The sequence below is a fragment of the Cynocephalus volans genome, chromosome 1, assembly GCF_027409185.1.
Source record: "Cynocephalus volans isolate mCynVol1 chromosome 1, mCynVol1.pri, whole genome shotgun sequence".
Taxonomy (NCBI): Eukaryota; Metazoa; Chordata; class Mammalia; order Dermoptera; family Cynocephalidae; genus Cynocephalus; species Cynocephalus volans.
Genome location: NC_084460.1, coordinates 41,510,588 through 41,537,860, shown reverse-complemented (window position 1 = coordinate 41,537,860; position 27,273 = coordinate 41,510,588). Strand labels below are relative to the sequence as shown.

Here is a 27,273-nt window from a genome sequence, read left to right as displayed (position 1 = left end):
CCTATTATCTCTCTGGATCTGTTTTCTAACCTCTCAGAAATTGTCTCTACCTGGCCTACCTCAGGGCTGTTTGGAGAATTAATGGGACCACAGGTATGAATGTGTGTGTAGACAAAAAAAGGTATAAGTTGAAAGGCAGTAGTTAAGAGCAAAAGCCCTGAAACCAGACTGGCTGAATTCAAATCCTGGCTTTGCCCCTAATTAGCTATTAAATTCTAACTAATCAGTTAATTCTCCCTTCTGCCTTGGTTTCTTCTCCTGTAAAATGAGCATAATAGCCACACTTTCCTCCTAAGAAGATTGCATGCATAATGTACAATCATGTGCCACATAATGACGTTTCAGTCAGTGTCTGACCACATACACTGCAGTGGTCCCATAAGATAATGACATCTATACCAGATAGCCTGTGCATGTGTAGTTTTGTGTGAGTACACTCTATGATGTTCTCACAATGACAAAATCGCCTAACAATGCAATTCTCAGCACATATCCTTGTCATCAAGCAACACATGGCTTTGTACAAAGCACTTAGAAGAGAGGCTGGCAGGTAGTAAGCATAACTTAGCAGCTGCTGCTGCTGTTTGCTCTGGTGGCATTGTCATCTTCATTAATGTGAAGGGGAAGTGAGGTGAGTGTCCAAGGCCCTATTTCTTGGGGAGATAAATATAAAAGCCCTGAAGTGAGCCCCAGTTAGATTTGACACAGCCTCACCAGGCGATGGTCTGTGCCAGGGAAGTGACCAAGGAGGAGGGAATGGCACAGGCCACCCTCTACCACACCCTCCCTGGACTGATAAAGCCCTGTGAGTTTGGAGCTGAGGCTTCCAGGGCTCTATGTGCCAGTGTTTCCCTTCCAGCCCTGATGCAAGCACTGACCACTGTGTAGCATAAGCCTTCAGAGACTAATTCCTGTCATTTATCAGTTCCTGTTGCAGACATTAAGGCCATCGTCACTGGGAAAGATTGTCCTCACATGAAAGAGAAAAGTGCTCTAAAACAGAACAAGGTCAGTGGACCCGCTGTCCTCAGTTCAAGTGGCTGTCAGTGATACCTGGAGAGTACTGTTTGCAGTGGTGGCTTTTCAGGGGCATGTTTGCTCTCTTCCTTTTTCTCTTTAAATTATTTCTGAATGTTTTATTAAGAACTTTGAACATACACAAAAATAGATAGAACCCCATATATGCATCACCCAGCTTCAGCAGCCATAGCAAACTCTGCCCATCCACTTGTCCCTCTTCCTTATTACTTTGAAGAAAATTCCAAGTATCATATCATTTCATTTGTATTTAGTATACATCTCTAAAATATAGGAATTCTTTTAAACATAATCGCAATACTATTATCATACCTAACAGGAAATAAAAAGTAGTTTTTTAATATCAAATATTCCATTGATATTTGAATTTGCAACAATTGTCTTATAAATGTCATAATTACTCTATGTAAAAAGATATAAATGTTTATGTAAACACACACACTCTTACCCACTTTGTTTAAATCAGAATCCAAATAAGGTCTACACATTATCGTTAGTCTTTTAAGTTTCTTAATTCCTAAGTTCCTCTCCATTTTTTCCATCTTTTTTCTTTGCAGTTTATTAAACTATTTTGCTTATTTGGTAGTTTCTTAGCATCTGAATTTTGCTGATTGTCTCTCCATGGTATACTTGTTCCTCTGTCCCAGATCTGAAAATTGGTAGAGGGATCTGGAGGTCTGATCCAGTTCACATTTTCGTGGCAAAACTACATCGTAGGTGATACTGTGTTCTGTCAAGAGGCACATGTCTGATTGTCTCTTTTTGTGAGGTCAGCAGACTGGTGATGCTCAATGCCTCGTTCCATTGGTAAATTGAGGTTGCAAATGAGTGAGGTTCTAATGCAGTCATTTTTTTTTATTTATTAGCTGAACTACTTCTCTGACGGGAAACTTGCCTTTATCTGCTGTTGGTTTCCCAGTGGTGCAGTTTATATAAGAAAGGAGGATAATGCTTGATTCTTATTTACCTATTTTAAAACAATGAGTTAGTTCCCTGGTTTCATTCAACAATGACTAATTTTGTGTGTGTATATGTGTGTTTTGTTTTTTAGTATTATTGTGAACTCATGGATTTAAGCAAATTATATTTGTTTTAATCCATTACAGTTACAGATGGTCCTAGACTTATGATGGTTCGACTTCATGATTTTTTGACTTTACAATGGTGCAAAAGCTATATGCATTCAGTAAAAACATACTTCAAGCGCCCATGTTTTTTACTTCCAGTACAGTATCCAGTAAATTACATGAGATATTCAACACTTTATTACAAAATAGGCTTTGTGTTAGATGATTTTGCCCAACTGTAGGCTAATCAGTCCTGAGTTTATCAGGATGTAACCCCATCATAAGTTGAGGAACATCTGTACCTTGTTGATGCTTAAATTGTCCCCTCTTTGTCTGCAATTTTTTCCTGTGGTTTTTTTAAACTTTCCTATGCCAACTATAGCATGCTAGAAGGAGGAAGTCAGTCATCTGTGTAATATAAAATAAAAACTTTTAGGATAACACACAGTCATGGACTCTGACATTCAAAGGTTCTGAGAGTTTAAATGACTTTTCTCCAATCTTAAAAGTATCACTACATCTTAGGTGTTACATGGACAGGAAATGGGAGTTAACTGATTCTGGGCCCCAGCTCCAGCCATACCTGTGTGCGTGCCTAGGGGCCCTGATGGCATCACATCTGAATCAACATATTTGGAGATGGTGCCAAGTTACTAGGACTTTGGCCAAGGTCTTGGTGTGCAGAGTCCAGGCCATTTTGTTGCTCCAAGTAACTGAAACGCTTTCTCCTTTAGGAGGTGTTGGAATTGGCCTTCTCCATCCTGTATGACCCTGATGAGACCTTAAACTTCATTGCACCTAATAAGTATGAGGTGAGCAGTGTGGCACTGCCTTGGACAACAGAGTTCTCTTCACGATTGTTCAGCTGGAGGGGACAAGTGGGCAGAACAGGAACGTTCCCTTAAACGCAGGTGGTCACAGCATACCATGAAGGCTGTTGGATGCCAAGGGTCTACCACACTGTGAGCCTTTCACCCTTGAGCTAGGCTCTTCATGTTACTCTTTAGTAGCAGCTGAAGGTTGTCATTAGAAAGATAGGGTCAACTAGGGGTGACTTTTTCTCCTGGGACTAGGAAAATTCTCTTCTCTGGAAAATTCTCCAGTTTCTCCATGGCCACCTACCCAGGTGAACTTGACAACTCCTCCCTCCTCAGGGCTCCCAGTCACGTGTTGTAGTGGATTCAGCCTGGGCTTCGAAGCCAAATGGATCAGATTCTTCTGACAGGTTCCATCTGCAGCACTGGAAGATTCTAGATATTAAATGAATAACTGCAGTTGAGACCCTGTGTGCTTGATGAGCTCTGAGAGCAGCAGTGGGAACTAGAGTTGAGGCTTCTGGAGACACTTGGGCAGGGCCTGAGCTGCCAGTGGAGTTTTGTTGGGAGGAAATGAAGAACAAGCAGGAGAGGAACCAGCTGGGCAAAGGCATGGAAAAAGGAAAAGGGCAGCAGAGGGAGCAGGAGCTATCAGGGAGCGATGGGTTGACAAGAGTTCTCTGTTATTCCTTCTTATCATGAGACCCTCCAGTTCAATTTCCTTAGTACATATTTTTTAACATTTATTGACTAGAGATTTTTTTACTTTTTTTAAAACAAAATTGAGATCCTGCAGTGATTCCTGTTTGTGTCCTACTTTTTTCACCTCATGTTTCTTCCCTCTCATTTTTGATTTTGGGGGCAACTTCAGGTAGGTGATGCCCAGTACTCAGGTCTTATTTTATTGTATTCATTTATTGCATTTTTAGGTTATATTTCATATTATTTTAAGGAGTTTTAATGTAAATCCCCTCATAAAAACCAGAAGATCTCTTAAGAAAGTGAATGATCACCTCTCAATTTATCTTCGGTATTATTCCAAATCAGTTTTGCCTGTACTGAATAGTGCCAAAAGGGACCACTGCAAGTCAAATCAGAAAAGGGACCCTGGGAGGATCTCCTAACCCAGGGTTACCATGTGACATTTTGCAACTTGCTCCCCACAGTACTGCATCTGGATTGATGGCCTCAGTGCCCTTCTGGGGAAGGACATGTCCAGTGAGCTGACCAAGAGTGACCTGGACACCCTCCTGAGCATGGAGATGAAGCTGCGGCTCCTAGACCTGGAGAACATCCAAATTCCCGAAGCCCCGCCGCCAGTCCCCAAGGAACCCAGCAGCTATGACTTTGTCTATCACTACAGCTGAGCCTGGAGCCAGAGACGATGGTACCCAGGAAGGGATTTAGGGCCCAGGAGAAACATTCACAGCCTGGTGCCTTGTCCTTTGCTTGTACAGATTCTGTAGTAATCGTGGTGGCCAGTAAATGCCAGCCATTTCTCAAACCCACCTTGGACCACCCAGAGCTTCCTCTTGGTCCCTGTCTACTAAGAGTCATGAAGGCAGGATGCTCTGCCCTCCCCATCATGAAGCCTGGGACTGGGCCATGAAGAATGAGCAGCAGATGCTCTTGCCTTCCAGACCAAGAAACTACTTGAACTGGATTTAACAACAGCCACTTACCTTTTCCTATTGAGCCTGCTCTCTGGTCGGCTGGACCCTCATATGCACAAGAGCTGGCCCAGGAAAGGCCACCCGCAGAGGACAGATGTGCTGGGCATGTTGAAAGCCTTGGAGTAACTGCCTTTGGATGACCCGTGCCGGTGTCTCAGATCTAAGTACAGGCTTTGGGCCTTTGCTTAGTAGATGCCTTGGGCCTTTGCTTTTGTCTTCGTGAGGGTTCACTCCATCCTCGTCTGGTGTCAAGATGCTGCTGCTTCTGAGGTTTGGCTCTTACATCTCTGGTCTCTAGAACCACCTGATATCTCTTGCCCATGCAAGTATCAGGGCAGATGGAAATTTCTCCCTACAAACTCTGTTTCATACTGGCAAGTCAAAGACCTCAGGTTAAGTCCTGCCCTCTTAGTTTCCAGAAACACTGCAGGTAAAGCCCGGCTGAGGCCTGGGCCTGGATTGTGGTGAGGTCACTAGATTCCACCTCCTTCTCCCCATGTTCATATCTTTTCCTTTCTCAGGGAGAAATCTCCCACCTAATCTGAATTGCAGCCCCTTCCCTTTTCCTTTCCTTTGGCCTTCCAGACCCCGGGAAGTTTGTCTTCCCTTCCTCTCCTTCCTAGCGCTGTGGTTTTTTGCCATTGGCCATGATTTCAGGGAGCTGGCTGAGGCCAGCTGAGGCCACAGCTGCGCCAATGGGGCTTCCCTGGTGCTGCAGGACTGTAAACCACACGCACAGCCTCTCTCCTTGGACATACGCTGACACAGTGGCATTAAGTATTGGTAGCCTGGCATAGTAGGTACTATCCAATGAAGAGTGTAATATATATTTTCTTTACTATAGGCCATACTTATACAGACATGTATATATATTTATATAAGATCAACCTATCCTAGGATGGAATGTTTAGGGGAAAATAGAATTGAGGGGGAAAAAGTAACATTTCCAGTTATGAGCCAAGATTGTAACCAGAGAGCAGCCAGGAGCTTCCTGTCAATAACCATGTTTTCAATAAATACTCTTTCATGTACAAACTGTGGGTCCTATTAACAGCTGTTTCTCTGCACTTGCTACCTGCCCAAGGGTGGAGAGTTCACCTTGGCATGCCTTCATTTCAGTGTGACTGGGAGGCTCTGGATAGCTCCAGCTGGAGCTCTTAGTTACCTTCAAAGAGCCCCTTTCTCCTCCTCATCCACCCTGCTCCCCCACCAAACCCGCCACCCCCCCCCCCCACCTGCTGGTTAGGATGCTCACAGATTGTTGCACCAGGACAAAATGTTTTCTGCTCAGCCCTGCCGAGTACAGCAGGGAAAGGCATACCGTACACCCCCATGAACATATCCTCCCTCTTCTCCCTGCCAGGGACATAGCCAGGGAACAGCTCAAGTGCTTGTTCCTTACAAAGAAGACACGTTCTTCACCCTGTGTGTTGCCTGCATTTAGTGCCCAGCCTTCCAGCTGGTATTTTAGGCTGTTGTTCCAAACCTCGACCTTGGTAGCTGGGAGGCTTGAATGAAGGTGGTGATGAAAATAGATACTTTCTCTTGCCTCTGAGAGAGAAGGGGGTGAAGACAAGCTCTTTGAAAAGGCGTAGAAAGTGCATGCAGTACAGGCCTTGAGGACTGAATAAAGCCAAGACCTTGGGCAGTGATGGGTACCATTGTAGGTGCTTGGTAAGCATTGAATGAACTAATGCCTGCGTGATGCCAGCTGGCGGCGGTGACAGCAGCAGTTGCACAAAGCACTGCTTACAATCTGGCCTTGAGCCTTCTGTTCAGAGAGGCCGGGGAGCCCAGCTGAGTCACTTGGAAGGACCCATGTTTGCAGCCAGTCTTAGTGCCAGAGAGCCTTGGAGGAGGCGGGCAAAAAGCCCAAAACTGGCTTTGGTGTGCAGTAGTCGCCTGCCCTGGCCTATTGGTTCTCTCTGTGCACAAATGCTGCCCCTTTTAACCCATCCTCCAGGAAGAATATAATCTGAACTCCCTAGGCTGGCATTTGGGGACCACTGCAACCTGCCCCTTGGCTACTTTAACGGCCATAGTTTTTGTTACTCTGGTGATAAACAACCTGGGCTTCGAGCATGGCTGAAGCTTTCTCACCCCCTCCTGTAGGATTTTTCCATTTCTTGGCTGGGATGCTCTCCCCTTATTCAACCTATTGAAATCCAGATAATTCTTAAGAAGTTTCAGGCATACAGAAAATATTTCACAATTAATACTTCTGGATCTTCTAAGTCTTAAAATTTAATGCCCTTGACAACACTCCCCAGCTGGCTTCAGCTCTCATAAGAAAAGCTCATGAGAGATTTATCTTCTTGGTTCGTCCCATGGTTGCCCAGCACTGGGTTTGACATAAGTAATTTGTTCAATGAAAGTCAGATGACGTTTTTGGGATGCTTGCTGTGTGCAGGCGTTGTGGCTCCAGAGCAAGCCCCTGTGTGAACAGGGAGACAGGAGAGACAGTGACAACACATGGCTGTGCTGCGCGCTGGGCTAGAGGGGCTTCGCCGAGATGGGAGCTGCGCTGGGACCGGGCGGAGAGGGGAGGCAGGACCCCGCAGCCGCGGTGGCCCCGGCCCCGCCCCCGCCTCCGCCCCGCCCCTCGGCGGCTGCCAGCGGAAGTCACCTCCCTTCCCCCGGCGCGGCGGCGGCGCCCAGCCTCGCACTTCCGGCGGGAGGATCCCGGGCCGAGGTGAGTGGGCGCGAGGCTGGGTTCCCCGCGCGTTCCCTGAGGCGGGGAGGGCCGGGGCTGGACCGGGAAGTGGGGTCCCCGCCCGGGCTCTGCGCGCGTTGGCGCGGGGCTCGCCGGTGTTCCTGCCCCTCCCCGGGCCTCAGTTTTTCCGTCTGTGGGGGGAGCAGGGTCTCCAGGCGCCTTCCCGCGGGCCGTCGGCCGCGCGCCGGTTCTCCTGGTGTTTACTGAGCTCTGCTACGTGCCGCCCCGCGCCCAGGCGGGAATCAGGCAGACACCGCGCTGCCCGCCGAGAGGGCGCCCCTCGCCGTGGGGGTGGGGCGGGCTTTGAACACGTGAGCAAACAAGGAAATGTCACGTGGAGAGAAGTGCCACGAGGATGGGGACCTTAGGGAAAGTATTCATCAAAGCTGAGGTCTGTCTGTGGAAGGGTGCTGTAGGCAGAGAGAACAGTAAGTACAGAGAGGGACACAGACTGGATGTGTTTGACAAACTGCAGGAGGCCACTGTGGCGGTGCTCGGGGCAGTGGTAGGAGAATGAGGTTGTGGAGATCGGCAGAGGCCAGATCGGGGGAAGCCTTTCTTGTGGACCCTGCTGTAGAGTTGGCATTAGCCTTATGAAGGCGTGGTCTACTCTGTGCTTAAGCCATCTCTCTGGCTGCTTTGTGGACTCCAGGCTGTAGGGGTGAAAGAGGAACCAGGGGGACCAATTAGACCAGTTGCAGTCAGTAGATGAAAGATCATTGTGGCTTAGACTGTGGTCGGGGTGAGGGGTAGAGGTGAAGAGTAGTAGTTGGGTCAAGAAGTATATTGCAGGTGGAACTGACAGGGCAAGATTTGAGGAATGAAGGAAAGAGGGTGATCAAAGATGATTTCATCATTGATTTGGGGGTTTGACTTGACTAACCCGGTGTATTATGCTGGCGTTTACTAAATGGCTTTGGAATAGGTTGGGGGCATGAGGAATAATTAAGAAATCTTAGGGCATTTGAAGTTTTAAACATCTCAAGTGGAGCTACAAAATAGGCAATTAGATATACTAATCTGGAACTCAGAAAAGATTAGAGCTAACGTAAAGAATTTAGAAATCACTGGGAAGTTGATCGGGTGGGATGATTACTTAGTGTGAGAATTAAGAAAGAGAAGCCAGGGTTCAACCCTCAGACACCCAAGTTTTACAGGTTGGTTCGAAGAGGAGGTGCCTGCAGAGAAAACCAAGAACGAGTCCAGAAAAGCAGAAGAAAAACCAGGTGGGGTCGTGGCACCCAAGAGAAGGTTTTTCCAGGAGGAGGAAGTGGTCAGTTGTGTAAGATGAGTATGGGGACTTGGCCCTTACAACAGAGGGGAGAGTGTGGTGATGCATTGGAGCAGTGGGGACTGCCTGAAGAGAGGTGGGGAGGTGAGGAGGTGAGGGAGTGGAGTGGCGGTGCAGGGACCACTGGAGAAGTTTTGCTGTAAGGTGACCAGGAGGGGAGTATAGCCCTACCGTGAGCCAGCATTAAGTGCCCTACCTGATGCCATGGGCTCCCCTCCCCAGGAGGCAGATGATTTTATCCCCCTTTACAGTTGGAGAAACTGAGTCCAGAGGTGACGTAATTTAGGGTCATGTCATAAGTAGAGGTACCATGATTTTATCCCAAGTCCCTAACTCCAAAGCCCACACTTTTAAGCACTAAGCCACACTGCCCATGTTACCATCAGGGAGCGTGAGGGGAGCAGGTGCTACAGCGGTGGGCCAGCCCCACCCTGGTGTGGCTGCTGCTCCCAAAAGCTGCTCCCTGGGTAAAGTAAGGCAGAATATAGAATTTTTTTCCCGAGCAAGTGATATTTGAAAAAGAGCATTTATCTCTTTAAGCCTGGTTTCCCTTATCATAAGATAAGGGTGGGGACCTTATCAGTTTCACATTTATATCTGTAGTGCTAGGTATACAGGGGTGCTTAATAAGGACACATTGAGTAAGTGGCTAGATTTCCAAGGGCCCTTCTAGCTTTGTGGGCTTTGTAGGTAGGTGACCTGAATGCTAATAAGAAAATGAGCGTTGTTAACTTTGAGACAGTGCTCCCTGTGGCTAGGGTAGTCATGGGGCCTTCATGGAGGTGGGGGACCTGGACTGGGTCTGTGAAGGACAGTCAGGATTTGAACAGTGGTGAAAAGGGCATTGCAGTGTTGGAGCAGGAACTGCAGTAAAAGCGGAAGGTACAAGAAGTTGATTCACAGAAGGGTGAACAGACTGCTCTGGCTTGGAGAGTCACCAGAAGGACCCGTGGAGGGAGATTCTAGAAAGACAGTTCTCTTAGTGCCAGTGTGCCCTTGTGATTACCTGTGTAGAATAAGCAGTTTTGATCTGCAGGTGACATTTGACAATGTCTGGGGACATTTTTGGTTGTCACACTTGGGGTGGGGGTGGAGGGAGGATGCTACAGGCATCTAGTGGCTAGAGGCCAGTGATGCTGCTAAACATCCTACAATCACAGGACATGCTTCCTCTCCACGAAGAGTCATTCGGTCCCGAATACCAATAGTGAAAAACCCTGGCGTAGAGGAAGGCGTGTGGACCTTGAGATCTGTGAGACATAGGTGTGATGCCCATGTGCCCCGCTCTCTAGCTGTGTAAGCAGGAGTCTGGCTGTGGGAGTTGTAGGAGAAGCAGAGAGAACCATGTCGAAGACTACTGCAGTCGTTTGGGGAGAGGATGGTAGTGGTGCAGGTTGGGAGATGTGATCATATTTGGGGTATTGTTGAAAATAGAGCTGACAGTATTTGTTAGTTGAGTGTGGGCTGAGGGCAAGAGAGCAGTCTGGATGAGAACGAGGTTTTTGGCCTGAGCAACTGGGTGAATGGACAGTGGTGCCATTTGCTGTGATGGGAAGGGGGAAGCAGAGCAGGTTTTGGTGGAGGGTAGATACCAAAAACAGGAGTCAGTTTTGGACACTTGGGGTGTGAGATGCTTGATAATAGACATCCAAGTGAAGGGGTCAAGTAGGCAGTTGAGTGTTCTTCTGGGGTTCATGGGGAATCAGCTGGGATATACGCCGTGGAGGTGTCAGTTTACAAAGGCATTTCAAGGAGTGCGACTGCGTTAGGTCAGTGACCCAACCTATCGGATCCAACACCCCTTTATTACTGATATTTCATAACACCCCCCTTTATTATCCTGAAATGAAACTTAGGGTTAATAAAAACTGCCTACACATAACTTTAAAAAAAAAAATCAACAATGCCATCACTATAATGTAAGAGGAAAGTAATTGACAATAAAATAAAATGTGTTTCAATATGCAGGTTCCCAGGCACAACAATAGAAGTCACAGTGAAGCAGCCACTTTTTCCTCTCTGCATAACCTCTGGGAATGTGGTTGCCATGAGCACAGGCTGATGTAGCCATGTTGTGTTGGCATCGCAAAAACCATGAATGCCATTGCTGTAGGTGCTGTGGTTTTTTCCGGAATGGGAACTCTTGGTACCATTTTTACAAAGAGTTCAGTCTCCCCTCAGTGTATGTGGTAATCATATTCTTGGAAATCTTAGTGCATAGTAGAACCATGGGGAAATTACTTACATATAGAACAGTTAGGTTCCAGATTCAGGTAATTATAAGCCAATTTTTCACCTATGTGACTGTTAAAGTCATGCAGGATGCAGATCAATTCTTCGTTACAGGACTGCTCCTTCATCATTCCTGCTCACTAAATGCCAGGAGCATCCTCCACAAACACCACCACAGGTTCCCAAAGCTCCTCTGAAGAGAACTGCAGCCCTAGGGAGTCCTTTGGGCAAAGCCTTGTGCCAGCTCCCAGTTTGCCTTGGGGGAAGGGGAATGATAACAGAGGTTCCAGAGCACAGAACAGAATGTAGTTACTCCCTTCACCAAGGTCAAGTGTTCTGATCCTAATACCAGCCAGCTGCCAAAAAAAACAAAGGACTTGGGTGGGGGGAGGAGGGGGCAGTGTCTGATTGATGGTTCTAAGAAGGCTTCAGGAAGGAGGTGGCATTTCAGCAGGGTGGGGGTGTCTCAAAGGAGATGGGGAGGAGGGGACATACAGATGCTATAACGCTGGACCTTGCGCTCCTCAAGGCACAGACAGGCCCACCTAGTTCCCCCACCCCCACCCTGAGCCTGGCATGCTCTGCGCACTCATTAAGCTTGGCATGATTGATAGAAAGGCAGGGAGTGCTTTAGTTTCGCAAGACCCTAAGGCAGACACTGCCTCTATGGGCGTAGTTATTAGACGCTAGGGCAAGATAGGTACTCGTTTCCTGGTCCATTTTTAATCCATGAAGACTGGATCAGTCCCCTGAAAATCATGTGCATGCTGTCTGTTGCTGAGTCTCCAAACTGAATCGAGAACTTAAAATATGCCAGGTGTATATAAAGCCAGTGTGGCCACTCTGGTCCCTATCTTTGTGGAACCTGTAGCCTTACAGGAGACACAGACATTACTCAGATCACACCCCTCACAAGTGCTATGAGAAAAATAGGGGAGCTGTGAGATCCACCAGTATCTCGGGGGCCAATGGTAGGGTGGTGTCCGAGGAAGTGACATTTGAGCTGAAGATGAGTAGGATCAACTGTGGAAGGACTGAAGGGGACAAAGCATTCAGTTCCCTTGGGCAGCAGAGGAACTGTTTGGGGAACTGAAAGGCGGCCGGTGGGACCAGGGCCCGGAGAGCCTCTGGCTGAGGCTGGAGTCTGGAAGGAAACCCCAGGAAGGGTTTTGGTCTTTATCAGAAGAGAACTGGAAGCTGCTGAAAGGTTTTAAGCAGTGGTCTGACATGATCAGATATACATTTGTAAAAGGTCACTTTGGTGGCAGCTCAAGTAGAACAGCTTCAGGTGACGAGTGGACGTGACATGTGGCTCTGAGTGCCTGTGCTGGTGTGGGCTCCTTGCTGCCCAGTCTGGGCTCAGACCCACTCTAGTAGGTAGGAATGGGGTGGCCAGAGGCAGGCCCTTGGGAGGAGTCGCACGGCCTTCATGGGCACCTGTGGCTCCAAGAGATGCAGTCTCTGCCTGAGCCACCAGAGCTGCCTTTTCATTTTTCCAGCAGCAGACCTGGGGACCTGTGAGCCCTGCATCCAGTCAGCTATGGAAAGGGTGGGCTTGGGCCACCAGCCCCTGAGGACTCCGCCTGGGGCTCCGTTGACCATTGGAATCATGGAGGGAAGAGAACTCCTGTAGCCAGGAGAGGTTCTTGCTGAGAGTCGTGGTCCAGCTCAGCCGGCCCTTCCCACAGCTGTCTTCAGGAGGGTGTCGCCCCCGCCGACCAGGAGCTAGGGTGCTGCAGCTTCCCCGGATGGGGAGGTGGGCCCTGGACGTGGCCTTTGTGTGGAAGGCGGTGTTGACCCTGGGGCTGGTCCTTCTCTACTACTCCTTCTCCATTGGCATCACCTTCTACAACAAATGGCTGACAAAGGTAATGGAGGGCACCGGTGCAAGCCCTAAGGCCAATGCAGGGGCTGGGACAAAGATGGCCTTAACCATGGCTACAATGCCCCCTCGTGTTTAACAGCAGGAGGGCACAGACTCACCTGTCAAACTGGAAGCCAGTTGTGCCTGGTGATGGAACAGGGTCCTGGAAGCATGCCATGCCAGGGGTTCCCCTAAATGTTTTGATCAAGGGGAAATTAAGGAGGGGGAAGATGCTAAGGGATGAGCTAGGGACACTTGGGCTCGAGGCAGCAGCTATTTCCCAGCCAGTAGAGAAGTATTCCAGTGTTTTAGTAATTGATACAGTGTGTCGGCCCACTGCGGCTCTTACCTGGGCATAGGCATGGAGAGGGCTGAACAGGTAGCTTGCAGGTGTGTTAAAGCAGTGGAGAAAGCACCAGGCTAGGAATGAGCCTCTGGACTGTCCCCTCTGTGTGACCCAAAATTGGGACTACTAGTCTCTCATTCCAAGTGATTGTAATGTAGCTGAGGGCCCTCACATACTGCAAAGCCCTCATGAGCCCCCAAATCAACCCCACTGCCCACAGCTAGAGGTGAGGAAGAAGAGGAGCTGGAGTTGGGGCAGGCTATCTAAACTGACCCTGGGCTGTCTGCTTTGGGCTCTGTACAGAGCTTCCATTTCCCCCTCTTCATGACGATGCTGCACCTGGCCGTGATCTTCCTCTTCTCTGCCCTGTCCAGGGCGCTGGTTCAGTGCTCCAGCCACAGGGCCCGTGTGGTGCTGAGCTGGACCGACTACCTCAGAAGAGTCGCTCCCACAGGTGGGTGCTTTGGGGTGGCAGAGCCCCGGCAGGGCAGGGCTGGAGAACCCTAGGCCAAGAGCAGGAGAGAAGCCCTCTCTCTTCCCACCCTGTGCCTCCTCACCCATCTCTCCTGCCCTCACTCAGCCCTGCTGCTGTCTCTCACAGATTCCCTCCAGGGAGCTGTGGCCTTTAGCACAAGGCGTCACCCTTCGGCATGTGCACTGAGCCCACAGTATGTGCTGAGTCCTGGAGATGAAGTGCTGAGCAGGCGGGGTCCCTCCCGTTGAAGAGCTGTGACTGGGCCCTGCAGGGCACTGCAGAGCACAGAGAAGGAACCAAACCAAGGCCGGGTGTGGCTGGTCGGGGAAAATTCCCTAGGTCAAGTGTTGAGTAGGCTGAGACCTAACAGATGAGTGGGACTACCCAGTCCTGGGAGGGGTCACTCGTGGGCCCGAGAGAGTTTTGTGCAGTTTGTGGAGGTCTGAAAGGGAACTGAAAGTGTCTCAAGATGCTGAGAACTCAGCAGTGGTGAGAAGAAGTAGGAGAAGTGAGAAACGAGAGTGTTGGCAGGGGCCAGATCCCTGCTGAGGAGTTTGTGTCTCATCCTGAGGGAGAAGGGTTTTCACTAGGGGGTTGACAGGGTCAGATTAATACCCCTCATCTGGGGGATGTTCAGAACATTTAACAAAATGGGAACAACACAAGCCCCGGCCAATCAGAACAGACTCCTAATGCTGGAATGCCATCCTGCCCCCCATTTGGGGGGAGCCAGGTGTTAACCTCTTAGTTGCTGGGTGGAAAGGCCTGAGAGCCCTAGAGAGGGAGCTGTGAGGTACAGGGCAAAGTAGGGTGAGAGGGGCATTTCTGTGCCTTGGGGACGTGTTTTAATAACCGGCACCCCCATGCCGGCCCACCCCGGCTGAGTGTCAACTGTGCCCATACCATCGGTGGGTGCCCCTTAATTCCACAGCACTGGCAACGGCACTTGACGTGGGCCTGTCCAACTGGAGCTTCCTGTACATCACCGTCTCGCTGTGAGTATCACCACACCCTGCCACCTCCCTTCAGCCTCGAGCTTTCTGTCTGTCTAGTTGGCTGTCTGCGCCCCTGGCCAACAGGCCGGCCACTCCACCACTGTGGAACCAGCGCTTGCTCTCTCAGCTCCTCCCTGGCAGCCTGCAGTTCTCTGGGAAGTCGCCAGCTTCTTCTGTAAGCCCAGCGCACAGGGGTGCTGTGCTTGCCTGCCAGCAGCATGGGGGAGCCAGGGGACTACAGCGTCAGCACAGCGTAGTCATAGCAGGGGACGTAGGCAGCAGCACAGCGTGGGAAAGGAAGCGACTGGTGTGTGGTGTGTGCAGCCACGGCCCAGCCTGGCGTGGGCACAGCAGGCCACGCGGTAGTCAGTCTTCTGCTGTTCTGCTTCAGAGAGCACAATCCCTGCTTTCTCTCTCCTCCTCTCGTCCTTCCTCGTCCTGGTCTCTGCCAAGGGCTAGGGAAAGCCTAGGACTCGCGAGCTCAATGTCAGACTTGCAGCTTCTTCTCCCTGGTGATAATCAGAGGCCTCTTAGTCAGGTTTCTTCTGATTAAAGGTCACTTACAGCCCAGACAACTCAGGCCGGCTCCTTTGGTCTTTTGTGCCCAGATTGCCCTGCTGCCCTGAGCAGAGGAGCTACTTGTGCTCAGGGACGTCGGGGGTCTCCCCCACCTCATCCCTTTCCATCCCACTGATTTGTGGCCTGGGCTCCTTTCTGGGGGGTGGGCTGAGCCCAGGCTCCAGCGATGCATTGTGGATAATTTTCACCTCCAGGTACACAATGACCAAATCCTCCGCCGTCCTCTTCATCTTGATCTTCTCTCTGATCTTCAAGCTGGAGGAGCTGGTGAGGCCCCAGCTTGTCTGTTGTCCCTCCCGCCCCCACAGATTCTAAGAATGAGAGGGAATCTGATCAGTGGCTGTCCTTGTGACAGAAGAGACAGGTCCAACCCAGGTGGCAGTAACTCCCTTTTCTGAGAAGGGACCTAGACATAGGGGCAATATTCAGAATATCTAGAAACTAGTGTGGCAGGGTCATGACCGAAGGAGAAAGCATTCAAGGAGAGTCTGTGTAGAGCAGGGTCCTGGAGCTTCCTGTTGTGCAAGGCTGTAGCCATTATTTGCTAGATGGGGTGGGGTGGGGGGGCTTTGGGGGCCTAGCACAGCTGTTAGAAGGCACTTCAGTATTTTAGAACAAGAGGGATATTGGGTACATACCAGCTGAATGTCAGCCCTGCTTACATGAATGGTCAAGGACTGTCCTGGACCCCTCAGGGTGGGGGTGAGGGTAGAAGGGTTTCTTGCCCCAGGGGAAGCCAAGATGGCTGCTGACCCCCCAGACTCCAGGTGTGGCAAACTCTTGACCCTTGAGACCCACGAGTTAGCTGCACCTGCTCCCATCCTCCTAGCGCGCGGCACTGGTCCTGGTGGTCCTCCTCATCGCCGGGGGTCTCTTCATGTTCACCTACAAGTCCACACAGTTCAACATGGAGGGCTTCGCCTTGGTGCTGGGGGCCTCGTTCATCGGTGGCATCCGTTGGACCCTCACCCAGATGCTTCTGCAGAAGGCTGAACTTGGTGAGTGTGTGCCACTCATCCCCTAAGAGATGGGCCTGGGCACAGGCAGGGTGGAGGCTGTGCCGTGCTAGCCAGACCTGAGGATCCCCTGTGTCCCCATCCTGCAGGCCTCCAGAACCCCATCGACACCATGTTCCACCTGCAGCCACTCATGTTTCTGGGGCTCTTCCCTCTCTTTGCCATATTTGAAGGTATGTTGGGTCGTCCACCTCAGGGGTACCTCAAAACAACACATCCCAATCCTTGCTCTGAGCCCCCGCAGGGATTGCCGTAGAGCTTAGCGAGATGAAAGGTGCAATCCCTCCCCTGGCAACATGTTGTCTGGGGACTGGGCAGACACATAAAACAGCTAGAATCCAGCATGCTAAATGCTGCATAGAAAGTATGTATAAAATACAGGGGATGGTAATGACAGTGAACGTGTGCAGAACCCTAAAGGTATGCCAGGAATGTTGTAATCATTTTAAACCTACTCCCTCATTTAATCCTCCCCCAAACCCTGTGGGGCAGTACTATTACATCCCCATTTTGCAGGTGAAAGAGACTGAAGTCCCGAGAAATAAAAATAACTTGACCAAGGTCCCATGGCTCATAAATGAGCCAGAATTTGGACCCAGCAGCCTGGCTGCAAGCCCCACTCTTAACCACTCTACGTACTGCCTCTGAGAAGGAGCAGAGAGTCGTGAGTTATTTGTTTCAGGGGCGTAGAGTGGCGAGGCAAGTCAGAAAGGCTTCCCAGACTGTATTTTGGAGGATGAGTGGGGTTTGAATGGGGGCGGAGTTCAGCTGTGTCCAGGCATGTGACATCAGGGCATGTATTCAGGGAGTATGGGCTGCACAGAGTCAGCGAGCATGGGCTTCTAGAGGGGTGCTGGGGCCAGGGCCAGCATGCAGGAACGTGGGGATATGAGCAGTTGTCCCCTCCACTGTCATCTTCCAGAGAAGAGGAGAGGCAGGAGAAGTGTGTCAGCTGGGAGGGGCAGTGCCACCTTCCTTCCTCTGATGTGTTGGGATTAGTCTTTGTCCCTTGTCTGTTTATTCTTCCTCCCAGAGTCCTGTCTGTCCTCAGAGTCATTACAGAAAAGTCTGTCCCACATCCATTTAAGTTTCAAGCAGTGAAGCGTCTCGAACCTCCCTGAGAAAATTATTCTGCAGCCCCGTTGTCCGGGAAACTTCTGCACAGAGCCTTGTTTTTTTCCTTTTCAAAATCTCCCCATTCCTTCATTATGCCCCCTTGTACCAAACACCGCCCTCCCCCGCCCCTCCTGATATTTACGCCATGCCCCATCTCTGCAAACCCTCATCCGAAAGCCCCTGGTAGCCGTCACTTAGCAAAGCTGCATGGATTTAGCTCCTTTAATCTTTTCTGGTAAATTAATCCCCCAAGCGCCTTCATTACTTAGGTTGCTCTTCCCCGAATTCCCTTCGGTTTGCCAATGCCTCTGCAGTACTGCTGAGCCCAACACCAAACACGATGTCCTACATTGTGAGGCTGTTTGCCTGGGGGGGCCGTCACTTTGTATTTCTTTAGTGCTTCCTTCCAAAAAATCTCAAAGTACTTGTCCAGCTTCCAGCTACCACAGATATCTCTGTCGTGCCCAATTTGGGCCTAACCTTTACCCCCTGCTGATACACCATGGGGACTTTCCTGCTGGGAGGGATCCAGCGAGTCATTGTCTCAGATGGACAATGTTGGATGGTCTGTGACTCCTCTGAAAGTCTAAGCAAAATACTGTGTGTGTGAGTATGTGTGTATGTTTCTAGAGCAAGTAGCCCTGGCTTTTGTCCTGTATTTATATGTTCGTATATGTTTTCTTTGGGGGAAATGTTTATCAAATTATACTACTTGTTTGAGAAATAGCAGTCTGGTCCCAGTTCTATCATTTTAACAATAGGGAAACAAGTCCGGAAAGGGGGTATATCTCAGCCCAAGTCCCTGAGCTTTGTAATAGCAAGACCCATATTAAAATGGAAATTTGTAGGGGTTGAATTTTATCCCTGTTTGTAGTGGTCCAGCTGAAAATTTAGACTTGGGAACCCCCGCTCAGTGGGCCAGAGCCTTGTCAGTCTTCACTTGATGGGCGGCCGGCCTCTCTTTGGTCATTAGTTATCACAACTACAAAGACCATATGAATTCACCTCCCCTGACAAAGACCAATAGGTCAATACTGTCTGAAGGAGCAGGGCACTTCCGTGCAGTGTCTGTGCAATGCCATCCCCTTCGACTTTAACCCAGAGGCTCCTAGGGCCCTCCCCACCACTCCCTTCAGGATCGCTGGCTTGTGTTGTCCTGGGGCTCTCTGGCAACCATCACTTCTTCCCCAGTTTCCCCAAGTCTCAGGCCACCTGCGTGGCATTGTTTTGTACTTCCCATCCTTTTTCTCAGTTGCTCAGTAAGTCTTCACTACAACCATGGCAGATCTCATCTGGGTGGCGGGCAGGGCTGCCAAGGCTCCCCCATAACCTGGCCTCCCACTCTCTCTCCCCTCATTGCTTTCAGGTCTCCATTTGTCCACATCTGAGAAAATCTTCCGTTTCCAGGACACAGGGCTGCTCCTGCGGGTACTCGGGAGCCTCTTTCTTGGTGGGATTCTCGCCTTTGGTTTGGGCTTCTCTGAGTTCCTCCTGGTCTCCAGAACCTCCAGCCTCACGCTCTCCATTGCTGGCATTTTTAAGGTACAGACTTGGAGTTGACCCCGGTCCTATCTTAGGGGCCCCCCTATAGGGTATTTCTTACAAGCAGTGCCCGTCCCAGCTCCTGCACCCCAGGGCCCTGTGGAGAAGAGACAAAGTGCCTAGGTGGTGCTCAGTGCTATGCTCACCTCTCTCCTAGGAATGGGCAGATTGTGTACTCCACAGACAGGGAAGCAGACACGGAGATCTGCTCCTAGACTGGGATTCAAAGCCAGGTCTAACTCCACTAGGGTGCGTTTCCTTTTGATGTTGAAGGCCAACTCTGGCCATTTGGCTGTGGCCTGGAGCCATAGATTGAGAACCCCCAGCAAGTAGAGTTCCACGATCGATTAGCAATGTCTGCCATGGGCACAGCAGGGGATAGTTATATCATGAGTAAGTGCCACACATCTCCAGTCTTGCCTTTACTGCCCCTGGCACACTCGCCCCCCTTTCCCTCCCCCACCATTTCTCCACTGATCCCTGGGTACTAGAACAGTGTTGCCTAAAAACAGAAATGCAGGTCTCCCCAAGGGTCTTCTGGTCACCAGCCAAATGATGAGGCATAAGCTGTGGCTCTCAGAAGGAGGTGTCCTGCCAGTCCCATTGGCAGTCACTATTTCTGTAAAACCCCAGGACCAGGATGTGTCCTGCAGAGCCCAGTGTAATGCTACATCCTGCATGTGAGGGCATGGAAGCTCAGGGCTCCCCATCTGCAGATGCCTTCCGGAAGGGCAGCTGTCTTTTATTCCTGCGGATATGGTGTGAGCTGGACACCCTGCGCTGTCATCCCTGGGTTGGGTTTGCCTCTCATGTTCCTGACAGGCTTTGTGAAAGGCACCTTCTTTACTGCATCTCAGGAACACAGCAGGAAGCCAGCAGGACAGTGCTACAGGCAGGCCTGGTCCTCTGACCTCTACCCTGCAGGCCAACCTATGCCGCCTGGGCTGGGGAGTCTGGGAGGGTCTGGTCTATCCTATAAGTGTGCCCAGCTCCCCAGCTCTTCACCCTCCTTTCAGAGGCACCAGCTCCTCTGCTGACCACTTCCCTTCCTGCTTCTCTGCCCCCAGGAAGTCTGCACTTTGCTGTTGGCAGCTCATCTGCTGGGTGACCAGATCAGCCTCCTGAACTGGCTGGGCTTCGCCCTCTGCCTCTCGGGAATATCTCTGCACGTTGCTCTCAAAGCCCTGCACTCCAGAGGTAACCCAGCACCCCGTCCAGAAGCCTCTGTTTTCTGATGTCATTTTCCCCATAACCCAGCACTGGCAGAAGAGCCAGGTGGCTCAGACTTCCCAGAGCAGTTCCAGTGCCCTGGCTGTCTACGCAGTTTAGCCACCTCTCCTGGCTGCTGCTCTAATTCAGAAAGGGTGCCTGGTGGTTCTGCCACCATCCTTCCTCAGGGTCATCACCAGGGAGTCGGGCATTGGGGCCTGGGTGACTCAGCACACACATGAATCAGGACAAACCAAGAAAACCATTATTGGGTCCATAACTGTGGTCTCTCTCTATCTCAAGGTGACAGCAGCCCTAAACCCTTGAAGGGGCTGGGCTCCAGCCCTGACCTGGAGCTGCTGCTCCGGAACAGCCAGCAAGAAGAAGATGACAATGAAGAGGAATACTTTGTGGCCCAGGGGCAGCAGTGACAGTCCAGGGAGCAGTTTGGAAGCAGGCTGCCTCCTAGTCCGTGCTGCTGCTGACACTTGACAGTGTCTCAGGGGCCTGGGTGGCTCCTCTCAGCAGCTGGGGAGCAGTAGGTCAGTACTCACCCAGGCGTGACCATGTGGTAGGGCTAGGTCAGGGACTCATGGCTCCCACCTTTAATTGCTTGGGAGTGTGGTTAAGCAGAGGGGCGAGCACAGGCCAGCCTGGGACCTGGCTGGAGCTGGGCTCCAGCTGTGCTGGAAGGAGTGGCTGGTTCCGCTCCACTGTTGGCCAGGCTCTGGTAGCCAAGACTAATTTCAGAGGCATAGCAGCTTGCTAAGGGCAATGAGTTTGGACTGCAGAGCAATTGGGAAGGGGACATGGAGAGGCTGGGGCCTCATCACCTGGACAGCGCCATTTTTCAGAGAACAGATTTATTTATAGTTTGGAAATAAATGGTTTACGGTCCACTGGCCACCCCGTGTTGCCTGGAGGTATGGGGGCAGGAAGGGGGCGGTGTGTCCTGGCCTCTGCCTTTCTTTCCCTGCCTGGGTCTGTCTTCAAATGACTGGTCATAAGCCAGGCCTGCTGTGTCTCTTATGTTCCTGTTTGAGCTCTGCTGCTGCCCTCTCTTTGGGGCCCCACGACACCTGCAGGCAGGAAATAAATGAATATTTACTGAGTACAGTATTCTGGAGACTGCATGTTTTCACAGTGTATATTTGAATCCTGGCTCCATTGCCTACTAGCTGTGTTATCGTATGCAAATTACTAAACCTCTCTGTGCCATAGTTTTTTCATCTGTGTAATGGAGATAATAATACCTAAGAGTTGTTCTGAAGATTAAGTGAACTAATATTGGTAAGAGATTACATGTTATTTAGATGTTTATTTTTTAAATCCTTTCAACAACCAAGAGACCAAGACCTGGAAAAGATAAAGAATTTTTTTTTTTGCCCACACACTGGTGCTGAGACAAAGAACCTCTTAAGTAAGTGGCTGAGCCAGGATTCATTGCCAGGTTTGTGTGCCTCCGTGTGTGTCCATGGACGTCACTGATCTGTGCTGCCTCCTGGAAGGCTTTTTGGGCTCTGGGACCTGGACCTTCTGTCCACCTACCTTGGACAAGTCCCACTTCTTCTCTAGACTGCAGCTCTCTCTCTCTAAGATGGGGGGAGACAAGACCCTGGCTCTGATATGCAGTGGTTCTGAGCCCAGGCCTGCTCCTGTGAGCTGGTTCTCCTGCGATGGGACACCTGCTGTCCCCTGGGGCCAAGTCTTTCCAGGCAGAAGTGCTTTTAGGCACTCACGGCAGGTGGCGCCAGTGCACTGCACTTCGGTTCCTAGAGCCCAGCCCGACCTGTCACCACTCTAAATCCAGGCAGAAAGGGGGTCCTTGGAGGAGGACAGTGGGTGTCCATGGGTGGGCACCAGGATGGGGCTTGTTATGAAATTGTTCTAATCATACTGGAGCCACTAAAGCTTACTCAGTTAAGCCTAGGAGAACTTTAATGCTTTAGAAATGGGTCTGCAAACTTTTTCTGTAAAGGGCCAGATAGTAAATATTTTCGGTTTGGAGACCATATGGCATCTGTCGCAGCTACTCAACTCTGCTGTGGTAGTATGAAACCAGCCGTAGACGATACAGAAACAAAAGGGTGTGGCTGTATTCCAGTGTAATCTTTATACAAAAGTAGGATCCAGCTTGCTCACTGGTTTGCCAACCCCTACTGTAGCAGAATTGTTGAGTCCAACTCCCAGTTTTACAGTTAGGGAGATAGGCCCAAGAGGGGGCAGTGACTAGCTCGAGGCCCCATAGCCTCCGTGCCCAGGAGGAATTCTAACCAAGATCTGCCTCCAATTCATTCCCAGCATAGACTTCAGCACGTGGAGGTGTAGCACCAGGGGCACTCTGAACAAAGGTCCTTATCTACCTCCTGCTCCTCTGCCCCCCTTGGATTTGGCAAGCTCAGAGGCCAGGGTTAAAGGAAGCTCATGCTCCCGCTGGGTGGCCTGGAGAGAGCTAGCCAAGGGGGGGCCGCTTGTGATGCAGGCAGCTAGGGCAGTGGGAAGAGTCTGCCAGAGCCCTGCTGGCTCAGGTGGATAAGAGCTTCCTGTCTGCTCCCCACCGCCCTCTCCTCCGGCACAGGGAGCAAGTGCTGCTGTCTGGTGCAGTAATTACAGGGTGCAGAGCAGGGAGCCTCACCGTGAGCATGTTGGGTTCAATGACAGCTACTCATTTAGCAGCAATTACCAGCTGGGCATAGAGGAAGGCTGCCTCTCCTCCTCCCCCACCTGGCCTGCCCGATCACCTGGCTTCCTGGGCCACACAGCATCCTCCCTCGGCTTTGAGTCCTAGAACCACCCATGCTGTCTGCAGCCATTGCATCTCAGGGCTGCAGCATTGCCATGGCAACTTGGTGCTTGCACAGGTTGAGGGAAGCTGAGGATGTGACTTGTCTCTCCAAGGCTGTGGCATCGGTCTCCACACAGCCTCCAGCTCCAGAGCGTCTGCAGAAGGGGAGGAGGGCAGAGGGCTGACCTGGGGATTCGAGTTTTAAGTGCTTACATGCCACTACCTCTCCCGGGAGCCTGTGGTGGAAGGAAGGTGAATGCCCCCAATCTACCAGAACGTCTGCAGTTGGTGCGGCGGTGGGGATGAACAGGCTGGAGTTTGCCTGTGGGAGAGACCTGAGTCGTCAGGCAGGACCCGGCATTCCTTCGTCTTCATTCCAGTACCCTTCTCTACCTCGAGGGCTCGGGGATCATCTCCATCTGTTTCTGCTCCGTTCTGCTGTGAAAAACCTGAAAATCGCAGTGGCCTGAGAGTAGAGTTAATGGCACCAAGAGAAGGCTCTTCGTGGTACTTGCCGCAGCCCTCTGCATCGTGGACTAGTGGTGGACTGAGTTGGGTTCCCAACTTGTAGTGCAGAGAACTGAGGCCGGGGACTCCCACATCATCCATTTAGGTCGGCAGCATTCAGTGAGTGCTGGCCATGTGGCAGACACTGCTGGACTTGGGAACGGAGACATTTGTCCTTGGAACCATCCTTCCTCCCAGCCCAGGGAAGTGTTGAGACGGGGGGTAGGGAATGGGGAAGAAAGAACAGAATGGACCATTCACTGGGCACCCTCTTCGCCCTTCACATAGGTTTGTGGGGGTGTTTGGGGGTTTTTTGGGCTTTTGGTTTTATTTTTGGCAGCTGGCCAGTCTAGGGATCAAACCCTGGACCTTGACGTTATCAGCCCCACGCTCTAACCAACTGAGCTAACTGGCCAGCCCTTACACAGGTTATTTACTCCCTAACAACCTAGTGCAGTAGGAATTGATGATACTTATTTCCTAGCTGTGGAAGCTAAGCTCAGAGAGGTTAAGCATAACAGTGGCTGAGAACACAGCCTCGGGGACACCATCAGACTTGGAGTCGCATCTCCTCTCTGCCCTGTGATTAGCTGTGTGATATTGGGCATGTTGCTGGTCTCCTCTGAGCCTATCTCCTTGTCTATAAAGAAGAAATAATAATATCATCTCCTAATGAAGCTAGTGAAGATGAAATAAAATTATGTAAGGGACTTTGCACAGTGGCAGGCATATAGTCATTAGCACTCAGTAAATACCAGCGATGAGGATGTCACATAACTTGCCCAGGTGACAAAGCAAGTGAGGGGAAGAGCCAGCATTGGAGCCCCAGCCTTCCAAGGTCCCCATCCTTGCTATGGCGCAGACGAGGCTCTTAATGGATATTTGTTCTGTGAAGGAATTTTGAATAATGGAGTCTAAAGTGAAGATTTTACAGCTTCTAACACTGGAATGGTTTGCCCTGTAAGTAAGCAGAGGCTGTTCCCCAACACCATGATGACCACCCATGCCTGCCAGCCTCCAGCCTCCCAGCCATCCATTGAGCCTGTACCCTACGCACACAGCCCTGACATCAGCCAGGCCCCTTCACCCCAATTAGCTTGACTTCTGTTTCCATGGTTATTTACAGTTTTGTTGGCAACAAGTACATTCCCCAGAAACAGGCACGCAGCTCCTAGTCCCACTGACATCCTGCTGGTGGGGCCATCCCTTTCTCCTGGATGTCTGATGAGGACTCTCCTGCTGGGGACAACAGAGGGACAAAACAGAGAACCAGAAGAAAATGCATTAAAATGCATTTAATAAATGTTTCCGGAGCATCTACAATGTGGCCTGCCCAGTGATAGCTGCTGGATGTATAGAAGTCATTAAAACACCATCCCTGCCCTCAAAGAACTTCTGCAGGCCTTTTTAATCCAGTGGGTTCCCTGGGAAGTAGACTCAGCGATGATTAGCGTGCAGATTGTTTATTAAAAAGTGGTCTTGGGAAAAACTGTGGAAGGGAGGAGAGGTCACAGAATTTGGTAGAGAGAGGTGAGTTTTGAGGCAGTCCCAGTGAAGTCCTCAGCCACTCCCACAGGCATCTCGAGCTGCAATGGCCTTTCAAAGTGGTCCCAAGTTGGGGTGAGAGGTTTAGGCCTTTCCACCCAGACATTGACCTGTCATTGGAAGTGGGCCCACCCCTGCAAGGGGGTGTGACTTTGGTGAGGCAGATTTCTTCAAATCAAGACAATCCCCAAAGAGGGCTGACAGCTGAGGGCTGTCTTCTAGCAGTGCTCCCAGCGGCTGGGGAATAAGCCCTTATTCCCAGAGGGGGGTCTGAGTACCGCACCATAGCACCCACCACACCCAGGGTCCACAGGATGGATGGGTGGGTGGATGGATGGCTGAGCAGGTGGGTGGGTGGGTGGATGATGGATGATGAATGGATGGATGGATGCCACAATAGAAGAATATATGGGAGACACAGAAAAGGGAGTGACCAATCCTGTCTGGGACAAGAAGAGAGCAAAGACACCCAGGAAGAGCCGACCCTTAGAACTGAGTCTTGAAGACTAAGTAGGAGTTGCATACCAAGAAGGGGGAAGAGCAGACGCAAAGGCACAGCTCTGGGTGAGTGTGAAGATGGTGTATCTGGCCACTGTAAGAATTAGGTCACCACGGCCGGCCAGAGGGGCACCTGGGGAGAAAGGAGGGAGAGGGGGACTCCTGACCCTCCTTTGACAAGCCCACAGGTCACCAGGAGCTTCCCTGATAGGGACTGTTCCACCGTGTTCTCTTGAAGAAGCAGGCATCTCCCCTCCTCTCACCAACACTCAGCAGTGGCAAGTGTCTCTAGATTAGCGAGGGGAACAAGGGAGGTCCTGAAGATAATTTCATACACGTGAAGCACGCTGGGTCATTCACAACGTCCTTTCCCATCCTTGATTTCCTTTAGCCCTGTAGTCCACCCCGGGAAGCTGTTGCTATTAACAGCCTCACTTTCCAGATGAGAAATGGGTTCAGAGAGGCTAAGTAACTTGCCCAAGGTTACTCACCTCGTTACACCAAGCAGGGAGCCCACCCACCAACCAGGGGTTCACATCCCCCAGCCCAGTGCTGGTTCTTTCCAATTCTCCATTCTGTGCCTTCTGGCTGGAGTGGCAGGCAGTCTCGCTACCCTCCTGGGATCAGGCCCCTCTGGTTAGGGACCGAAGAGTGGCCCACCGCAGGGAGTCAAGTGTCTGGCAGGGCGGCATCCTCCTGGCAATATTTTGCTCTGGGAGGAATCCCCCACTGAGCCCTAGCCTCCAGTCCTGTTCCTGGGCTGCCCCATGAATTAAACATGCCCCCATGGTTAACTCAGTAATGCTTTTATTAATAGTTAATTACTCAACACGCACTGGGGAAATGAGACTCACTCAGGCCTTGTAAATTAAGGCAGTGATCTCGTGAAGGAAGCCAATGGGAGTTCATTACCCAGGCCCCTTCCATCGCTGTACCTCTGGGCTTGCCATTTAGTGATGCTAAACGAGACCTGCTGGGGGGATGTGAGGGGACAGGGGCCTTCTGCAAGGGGAGCTGGGAACTGGAGGATGAGCATCCGCTGGTTTGCTTGGAGAAAAAGGGCCTGAGGAGGGGCAGCAGGAGTGTCGGCTAGGAAATGTTACTCCTGCACCTTGTGGCTTGTCATTGTCTGTTTCCTGTCACTGCTGGGGACTCAGTGCAGCCTTCAGGGATTCCCAGCCAGGGCAAGGCCACCTGTCTTGGGTGTGGGACTCCCTCACTCAGTCTGGGCCTGGGCCTGCCCCAGCTGGCAGCATCCCCACGCCCACCCCATCACCCACAAAGACCCCAGGCGGAAGGGATCCAAGGCTCCCTTCATAGAGCCGAGGTTTCTCCCTCCCCTGCCACTGCCTTTCTCATTTCCCAAGTGTTGAGGCTTCCCCATCTAGGTTTTTGTTGTAGCTGAAGCCAATTTCCTATCCTGATTCTGCTGCTGAGCTGGATAAGGGGCTTGTTCTAATCTGGTTTGACTTTTCTGAGTTTAATTTTCTCCCATGTTTTGTTTCTCAGGAGAGAGAAGCCCCCCTATTTACCTTCCTAGGAGAAGAATGCCAACGTCTGCTTTGAAACTACTATGTGCTGGGACCTGTCCCCATAGTTTGAAGTCATTAGCTTTAATTTCTGGCCATATGACTTTCCCACTGACTCCACCTCTCTGGTCTTCATCTGAAGATGAAGATGATGATAATACCTGTGTCTGGACTTATTGTGATGACCAAATAAAGTGCTGAGAACACTGCTGAAAGCATAAGTTCTAAGTGGCAGCTAATACCATTATCTTCTTCACAACCATTCTGCCAGCCGGACATTACCCACATTTTACAGATGTGCAAAGTGAGGTTTTAAATACATTCTTTGACTTGCCTAAGGACACACAAACCAGAACTTCATGTTTCAAAGCTCATTTTCCTCCCATGGAGGCAAAGCAGGGAGCCGATCCCCCCTCCAGGAGAGTGCACTGGCCAAGC

At 50.8% G+C, this 27,273-nt stretch overlaps 2 protein-coding genes across 15 annotated transcripts in view; both read left to right on the top strand.

The window, feature by feature from the left end:
* The window catches only part of ELMO2 (engulfment and cell motility 2), a 40,188-nt gene extending 34,560 nt beyond the window's left edge, over positions 1 to 5,628 (top strand). Inside the window, exons 19-21 of the mRNA XM_063092028.1 lie at positions 926 to 1,008; positions 2,840 to 2,917; positions 4,087 to 5,628. Of these exons, the coding sequence (XP_062948098.1) occupies positions 926 to 1,008; positions 2,840 to 2,917; positions 4,087 to 4,287 (362 nt within the window). The 3' untranslated portion in view covers positions 4,288 to 5,628. The remainder of the gene's footprint in view (positions 1 to 925; positions 1,009 to 2,839; positions 2,918 to 4,086) is intronic.
* Positions 5,629 to 7,227: 1,599 nt separating this feature from the next.
* On the top strand, positions 7,228 to 26,955 carry SLC35C2 (solute carrier family 35 member C2). 14 transcript variants are annotated; one of them, XR_010024414.1, is made up of 12 exons: positions 7,228 to 7,285; positions 8,464 to 8,532; positions 12,329 to 12,697; positions 13,343 to 13,493; positions 14,446 to 14,509; positions 15,283 to 15,355; positions 15,918 to 16,086; positions 16,194 to 16,277; positions 18,587 to 18,762; positions 19,830 to 19,959; positions 20,275 to 20,513; positions 26,816 to 26,955. XR_010024414.1 is itself a non-coding variant. In XM_063107258.1 (11 exons), the coding sequence occupies exons 3-11, from the start codon at positions 12,578 to 12,580 to the stop codon at positions 20,400 to 20,402; spliced, it is 1,095 nt and encodes a 364-aa protein (XP_062963328.1). In that variant the 5' UTR covers positions 7,228 to 7,285; positions 8,464 to 8,532; positions 12,332 to 12,577; the 3' UTR covers positions 20,403 to 21,074. The 14 variants fall into 14 exon arrangements, 12 of the variants coding, with proteins under 12 accessions (XP_062963328.1, XP_062963320.1, XP_062963361.1 ...); XR_010024415.1 differs by lacking the exon at positions 26,816 to 26,955 and adding an exon at positions 22,833 to 22,889; XM_063107258.1 differs by lacking the exon at positions 26,816 to 26,955 and having other exon boundaries at positions 12,332 to 12,697; positions 20,275 to 21,074.
* The last annotated feature ends 318 nt before the right edge of the window (positions 26,956 to 27,273 follow it).

Bases quoted from the DNA above. Each gene is read 5' to 3' on its own strand.
- SLC35C2 (XM_063107258.1), top strand. From the start codon at position 12,578: ATGGGGAGGTGGGCCCTGGACGTGGCCTTTGTGTGGAAGGCGGTGTTG. The intron at 15,356-15,917 runs GTGAGGCCCCAG...CCATCCTCCTAG, and splicing joins TCTTCAAGCTGGAGGAGCTG to CGCGCGGCACTGGTCCTGGT. The intron at 16,278-18,586 runs GTATGTTGGGTC...CATTGCTTTCAG, and splicing joins TCTCTTTGCCATATTTGAAG to GTCTCCATTTGTCCACATCT.